General features: G+C 40.2%; 1 protein-coding gene across 1 annotated transcript; it reads left to right on the top strand.

Annotated features, from left to right (window-relative positions):
• Positions 1–821: 821 nt before the first annotated feature.
• LOC149808593 (retroviral-like aspartic protease 1) lies at positions 822–1,364 on the top strand. Its single transcript, XM_089971721.1, has one exon. It carries the CDS (start codon positions 822–824, stop codon positions 1,362–1,364), a length of 543 nt encoding a protein of 180 aa, XP_089827847.1.
• The last annotated feature ends 7,000 nt before the right edge of the window (positions 1,365–8,364 follow it).

Raw genomic sequence — 8,364 nt, 5'->3', positions numbered from 1 at the left:
CAGTGGGATGATCATCAAAAAGCTCTGGAACTTGCAACTAGCTTACGTGGGGCTGCACAGGGAGTTCTGAGTGACCTACACCCTGACATTCGAAGAAATTATAGAAGTCTAGTCAATGCATTAGCAGCTCGGTTTGAGCCAGAAAACCAGTCGGAACTTTATAGAGCACAGGTTAAAAGTAGACTGCGCATGAGAGGGGAAACACTCACAGAATTAGCACAGGACATCAAACGCCTAGTACGACTTGCATATCCAACTGCACCTTTACAAGTTAGAGAACAACTAGCCAGAGATTGCTTTATTGACTCCCTAAATGACTCTGAACTTGAATGGGTGGTGTTTCAATCAAAGTCCCAAACTGTGGATGATGCACTGCGAGTTGGCCATGAATATGAACCATTTCAAAAAGGAAGACATGGACGTTTGAACCCCAAACACCGTGTACGGATGCAACGAGAAGTTTCGAACAAAGAAAACAGCATATCCATAGAGAAAGATGAAAATCCATATGAAAATAGTGACATACTCAGAGAAATTCTAAAACGAATAGAGCAATTAGAAAATCAAAGTAAAAATAATGGAAACCCAAATAAGAATAAGCAAAATAATAACAAGAAATGTGCTTATTGTGGTAAGCTTGGACACTGGGAAAGTAAGTGCTTCAAACGTCTGGATGATGAAGTAAGGTTGGAACCAAACAGCAAGACAACCAACACCAACAGCCAGAGGAAATATATTAACAGCAATGTCAAGGTCCCGGGAAACAAACACTAGCTGAAGCAGCGGGCCCAGCTTCAGCTTATGTTCAATACCAGTGGCCCATGAATGAAGTGAAACATTCTCAGCAAGATGGTTTATATGTTAAGGTAACAATTTATGATATTGGGGTAAATGCATTAATTGACACAGGCAGCTCAATCACAGTTCTAAATCCTCTGAAGTATTATGCTATCTCAGATTCACTACGACCCCCTTTGCAATCAGGCGATGGACAACTCAGAATGGCGGTTGGTGGTTTGGTTACTCCATTAGGAAGTGCTGAGTTTCAAATCGAGATCGATGGTAAATCCTTAACACATCAGTTTATTATAGCTGATGTGGAGGCACCTCTTGTTTTGGGGTATGACTTTTTGTATAGACACAACTGTCAAATAAACATGAGAGAAGGGCAGCTTATAATAGATGGGAAATGTTTTCCATGTCAACGAGAAAGTCATATGCAATCCGTGTTTAAAGTTACACTATCAGAGGACATCACTGTACCCTCCCCCAACTCTGAAATACTAGTTACAGGAAGGATAGATGGTGAAATTGTAGGCTGTGAAGAGGCAGTTGAGGAACCTTACAAGTCCCACTTGGCATAGAATGGCATACTAGTTGCAAAAGCTGTTGTTAACCCAAGTTCTGGTTGTATCCCACTTCGAATGGTTAATTTGTCTCGTAACTCCATTAAGCTCTATAAACATTCATGTGCTGCAATTTGTGAACCAGTTGCTTCCACTTTTCATCTGGAAGAAGCAGAGAATGATGACCTTGTAGGAAAGGTAAATAAAATAACCACCACTTCTTGTCCTCAGGAACCAGAACATTTAAAAGTTTTGATTGATGAGTCAAGCAAAACATTATCTGAAGCTCAGCAGGATCGTCTACGAAAGCTGCTATGCAAATATGAATCAGTATTTGCCAAGTCTAAAAGTGATCTTGGTCGTACAAATATAGCTCAACACAGAATCAATAGTGGTAATGCCACTCCTATAAAACAGCATCCCCGAAGACTTCCTTTGTCTAAGCGACGAGCCGCAGTGGATGAAATCAATCGAATGTTAAAGGATGGCATAATTGAACCTTCTAAATCATCGTGGGCATCACCCATTGTCCTTGTCCAAAAGAAGGATGGGTCAGTGAGATTCTGCGTAGACTACCGCAGACTAAATTATGTAACATTGAAGGACAGTTATCCTCTTCCGCGTATTGATGATACCTTTGATGCTCTGCGAGGTTCCAAATGGTTCTCAACTTTAGACCTTGCCAGTGGCTATTGGCAAGTAGAAGTTAATCCAAATGATACTGAAAAGACTGCATTTACCACAACATGTGGCCTCTTTCAATTTAAGGTTATGCCGTTTGGACTCTGCAATGCCCCAGGGACTTTTGAACGACTGATGGAACATGTCCTCCATGGAGTACAGTGGAAAACATGCTTAGTCTATTTGGATGACATCATTGTCTTTGCTGATACTTTTGAAGAACATATCACTCGTGTGGAGGAGGTAATCTTGCGTATCCAGAAGGCTGGAATGAAGATTTCTCCAAATAAGTGTTCCTTGTTCAAAGAAAAGGTTGTCTTCTTGGGACATATTGTTTCCTCTGAAGGTATTTCTACTGATCCTGAAAAAGTCGCAGCAGTAAAGGATTGGCCTCGTCCAAAGAATATCCATGAGCTGCGAAGTTTTCTCGGCACCTGCTCATACTATCACAGATTTATCAAAGGATTCTCCACTATAGCTAAACCTTTTCACCGCCTGACAGAAAAGAATGTTCCTTTTCATTGGAGCACAGATCAAGAAATGGCTTTCCAAAGACTGAAGGAACTCCTAATATCAGCTCCAATTCTTAGCTACCCAGATATGACCAAAACATTCTTGATACAGATGCAAGTGGTCATGGCCTGGGTGCTGTTTTGTCACAAGCCTTTGATGGCCGAGAACATGTTATCGCCTACTTTAGTCGAACATTAAACAAAGCCGAAAGAAACTACTGTGTAACTCGCCGAGAGTTGCTTGCAATTGTGGACAGTGTTAAGCACTTCCACCACCATCTATATGGAACACACTTTACTGTCAGAACTGACCATGGCGCGCTGACTTGACTGTTGACTGTTACGTTTAAAAAATCCAGAGGGCCAAATTGCCAGATGGTTGCAAGTATTCAACACTTACACCTTCAAAACTGAGTATCGGGCAGGCAAAACTCATAACAATGCTGATGGGCTGTCAAGGCGACCTTGCATGTCATGTGACCACTGTAAGCATCAAGAACAGAAGGATGCATCATTTGACCAGGCGCACACCCTGGAAACAGAAACAAACACAATCATGGCCATCCGTAAAGCAAAAGTCCAAACTTCAACAACAGATCTCTACAATGATGATGCAGTTGAAGAAGTGGAGTCGGCTGCAACGTGGTTTGCCCAACACAAAGATCAATTCATTTCTGATGCACAGTCCAAGGATGATAATCTTTTTTTTTATCATGAAATGGAAGCAAGCTGGAGGTATAAAACCATTGTGGTAACATGTATCTCCATGCAATTCAATAGTTAAGACTTACTGGTCTCAGTGGGATCGTATACAGCTTCTTGATGGAAAACTCTACAGAAAATGGATAATAGTTGATACTGGTGAAATCCGATGGCAACTTATATTGCCTAACAGCCAGACAAATTAAATCTTGAAGATGCTGCATGATGACCCCAGTGTTGGGCATTTTCGCGTGACTCGCACCATTGCAAGAGTATGAAGCCGTTTCTACTGGGTCGGCTATAAAGAGAGTGTTAGACGATGGTGTCGCGAATGCGAAATATGTCAATCCCGCAAAGGCCCCAAGCTACGCCCAAGAGCAGCTATGAAACAATACATTGTTGGTGCCCCTTTAGAAAGGGTAGCCATGGATGTGCTGGGTCCTTTTCCGAGATCAAATAGAGGAAACTAGTACGTATTAGTAATTGCAGACTACTTCACACGATGGACGGAGGCATTCCCTATGCCAGAACAAAACACTGAAACAATAGCTAATCTATTTGTGGAAGAATTTATTTGCCGCTTTGGGTTACCACAACAACTACACACTAACCAGGGTGGTCAGTTTCAATCAAAGTTATTTAGCGAACTCTGTTCCAGACTGCAAATCGACAAGACCAGGACAACATCCTTTCATCCTCAAAATGATGGTCTAGTTGAAAGGTTTAACCGCACCATTGAAGATATATTAAGCAAGTATATTACGCACGATCAGCGAGACTGGGATGACCATCTTCAACTAGCTATGTTTGCATACAGATCATCTGTGCATGAAAGTACTGGTCAAACTCCGAATATGATGATGATGGGACGGGAAGTTCAACTACCTGTTGATCTAATTTTCGGACCTCCGCCAAAAGTGGAACAAGAAACGGTTGACGATCCAGAAAATGAGCATATTAAACATCTGCTTACCCGAACGTGGAAAATTCATGACAAGGCAAGGAATCGTATGATGCAAGCAAGCAACAGCAGAAGAGATACTATGATCATAAGATACGGGCAAGACAGTATAAAATAGGAGACATTGTTTGGCTCCACACAAAAACAAAGAAGAAAGGTCATAGTCCAAAACTGCAAACAAACTGGGAAGGCCCATATCATGTAATCGGAGTGTTATCTGATTTAGTTTATAAAATACAGAACGACCCTAAAGCAGTACCAAAAATTGTCCATCATGACAGATTGAAGCCATTTTATGGCGGGAACCACATGGTTGATAGAAACCTCTAATTTGTGTTGAGCCCGACACTTTTTGTTTAACAAGACACAGAGATAAGGTATGTAAGCCCTGGTGTTCTTGTGAATTCTATTAGTGGAGCGAACGGGACTCTTTTTGGGTAGCCGGCATTGATGTACCTATTTGTTTTCTGAGGCATTAGTCGACAAATGCTGTCAGATATTTGTGCTGAGGTTAGTTGGTAGTTTGTCATATTCCCAGCCACCTGAAGGAAAGTCCTGAATATGAAAGTCAGAGAAACGAGGACTCTCACTTCTGAGGGCTCTGATGTCGGCACAGTGGATGGATGGACAAATTAGTATTTTTATATGATACATTTTGATACATTTTTAAGTAGGGTATGGGCATTACTGTCCAGAGTATTGTGGGGTCGTTTTGGTGGTCTTGATCAAAAGAAATTTTGGTATTTTCAATAGCACTCCTTTTGCATAATTATGACAGTAATGGCAAGGCATTGCTTAACCCTTAATCCAACAAGCAACAACATGCAGTTCTATGAAATAACTCCCTGCGTATGGTGGTTTTACTTTATTGAGTTTGTTTCATTCTTATAAATTTAAAAAAAACCAAAAAAAAAAAACAAAAAAAAAAACCAAAAAAAAAAAAAACAAAAATACAAACAAACAAACAAATGCTTGCAGGTTCTTGCAAGCCATATAGTATAATTTTAAAATTGTCCTAGGACTGAAGAACTTTTAATAATACCTCTCTGGATACTTTTCAGAATGGTTGTCCAGTGTGCTGAGTGTGGGGTGTCCTGTGCCGACTGGCAGCTGCTCCATAGACACAACAGATACCATCATGGAGATAAAATACAGTGTGAATATTGTACATACACTGTGGCGAAGAACACGCAATACCGGATGAGGGCACACTATGCTGCCAAGCACCCTGGAAGAGCCTCTAGGTATAATAGGAGGGAACATACAAATTCCGGGAGAGTCTCGCCAGCCAGGCCCTGTGTCTCATCAATTTCAAGTTGCCCAGAATTCAGGAAGACTCCCAGGAGATCGTATAACAGAGAAACTTCAGTGAGCACTCCAGATCACCACTTAGCACCACTAACACCACTGAAATCATCCACTCACTTTTATCTGGAAGCTTGTCCTTCAACGCCAGAGTGGGAAGCCATGGTGTCACCATGCAAGAGGAATCTATTTACATCACCCCCAAAGACCTCAAATCCAAAATGGATCTGGCAATGAACCAGTGGTGATGGTTGCTGCCAAAGAAGTAGAGAAGTCTATGCACCAGCCAGCTCTGGCAACGAAATCATCTTCTTTACCTGACTCACCCTATGAGCCGTGCTTGGGATCCTCGTGTGTGGAAGTGCCACCATACCATCCAACACCGCTAGAAATGATGCAGCCATGTAGCCCCCCAAGAAATGTTGTACTTCTGCGGCCAGCGCCCACTTATATGGTCAGGCCTATCCATCTGGAGACATCGACACAAGGAGCCCTGTATGAGTATACAAACCGTCTTCCATCCCTCCATAATGCTGATCCGAGGGAGGCGTTTGTGTGAGCTCCCAGCATCTACTCAAAAACTCCCCAGGCCGAATGTTTGAGGCGAATAAGGATGAAGTCCAAGTTGTCTGGACAAATCTCCAATGCATACCATTACGACCCAGCTCCTGAAGTGTGATTGAAGAGAGTCGAAAAAGCAGTTCTCACAGATGGGACAATATATGAATTGACATCAGTGTGGTTTCCTGATCCCACTTTCATCAGACGGGAGAGCCAATGCACCATGACTGAGTATGAAACACCATTAACCGGACATATGGAGACACATACAGAGGAATCTTCACTATCAATAGCACTGTCTGCCAAGAGCACTGAAGAAAAGGAAACACAGTGTTCCATTTTCAGTTTCAACTTGAATTAGGCAATTTTTTAAATTTTTTATTTTTTTTTTTTTTTTTTTTAATAATTTTTTTTTTACATTAGTGTTAATAATTATTATCCCCAAAATTTTCTTCTTCTTTTTCGTAATTTCATTCATTATCATTGGCTGATGGGGACAATCAAATTTAACTTTAAATGGACATTCAAAATTCAATTTAAAAATAAAAAATAAAGAAATGGAATTAAACAACCATCAAACAGCACTGTGTTTCCATCATTATTAATTGGCTCTCTGGCGGGGAATTGAACCCCGGTCTCTCCTGTGACAGGCAAAAATACATGCCGTGTTAATTGGATAACTATGAATGAGTGTGTGTGTGTGGAATATTATGTATTAGGATAAGGTTCAAATGGTATTCTTTTCCATCCATAATCATATCCTTTGTAGTTAAAATATTATCAAAGTTGTGTTACGTGTATATTGCAAGATGTTACTCCATGTCTTTGAATTGAATATTGAAGAGTTAGATAAATGAATATATGATAACTTTTCTTAACAACTTGTAGAATTCGAGGACGAACTTTTTCAACAGGAGGGAGATAGTGAAACAATCCTGACTACCTGTCAACTTGTATTTTTATAAAGTGCATTTGCACATATCATTAATGTTGAAGATAATTTATAATCTCCATTTATTGTTTACATTCCCTTCGTGTTGGAAATTTGTACCTCTGTTTCCAATGCAAATAATAGTAACTGTAGTAACAGGTTTTTTTTATATATGACACTTGCACAAAGGAAAAGTAATTTGATGCAATATGTAAGTCATATAACAATGATTTGTTTAAATATTTATCATCTGGGTAAAGATTTTTGAAGCCCAGTGTGTACATGACAGGATTGTAAACCGTTATTACTTACCTTCTATTTTGCGAGAGGAATAGGCAATTGTATCCATTTTTCTCCAGGATTAAGGTAAGACTCGTGTATGTTCATAATTTTTCGTTACCATTGTGATGAAACCGTTCATCATCAATGTTGAATCTTTGTATAATTTATTGCGAAATAATTGCTATTTTTGTCGTTTGAAATCGGGCGCCATTTTTAATACTGTGTGTATTGGGCGCTTGGCTTTCAACTAGGAGGCGCTCAGGTTAATCTTTCCGAATTCTTCCATATTTAGTCATATTCGTGAAAACTTTGTCATGAATTTCCCGAGTGTGTCCCCAAAACCTATAAATAGGGGTGAGATCCGCCGTTTTGGCAGTTGTGGTTCTACTGGATTCCAGTAAAGGTCTCAAGACCAAGCAAAAAGTCTCAACTGATAATTTCAAGCCTTAAAAGCAAGGTAGACTAGTTACTACCGAAACATTAAATTTAGTACTCATAATGACTACTATAAAGTTTCTCTGAAATTGTTTCAACGTTTATTTCCTCGTTATATTAGATAAAAACTCCCATAGAGGGATTTAGCTGACGACACTGTCACTGTGTCGTCATCAACACAGCCGTCTGCTATCCATTGGAAATTTCATATTCCGATTGGCATTATCGAATTTCCTACTCAATTTCATGTAACATTTTGAAATCACAAATTTCCATCTATTTTGTAGTGGTTGTGTCATTTAGCTGTCGAAATAATATACCCGACACAACGACACACTTTGTTCCTACAAAACGACACACATTGTCGCATTCAACTCAAGCGACACACTATCGACATCCGGTTTCAGACTGTGTCGCTCCAAAACGATACACTGTGTCTCAGCCAACAAACGCGACACACTATTAACATCCGGTTCCAGACTGTGCCTCTAACATATTTACCATTGGACTCTAAAACACAAACCCGGGCCTGGTTCCGAACCTTGATTGGGGGCACAAAAGCATTACCACTTCGGTACGTTACATGAACACATTTTGAGATAATTAGCTTCTTTTTCTGTATAAGATTAGTTTGGGAATTGGGATTAT

Source organism: Sinohyriopsis cumingii, chromosome 1 (genome assembly GCF_028554795.1).
Source record: "Sinohyriopsis cumingii isolate HCF-2022 chromosome 1, ASM2855479v2, whole genome shotgun sequence".
NCBI classification, from domain to species: domain Eukaryota; kingdom Metazoa; phylum Mollusca; class Bivalvia; order Unionida; family Unionidae; genus Sinohyriopsis; species Sinohyriopsis cumingii.
The sequence above is the reverse complement of the archived record's forward strand: the minus strand, read 5'-3'. Positions and strand labels throughout refer to the sequence as shown.

Bases quoted from the DNA above. Each gene is read 5' to 3' on its own strand.
- LOC149808593 (XM_089971721.1), top strand. From the start codon at position 822: ATGAATGAAGTGAAACATTCTCAGCAAGATGGTTTATATGTTAAGGTA.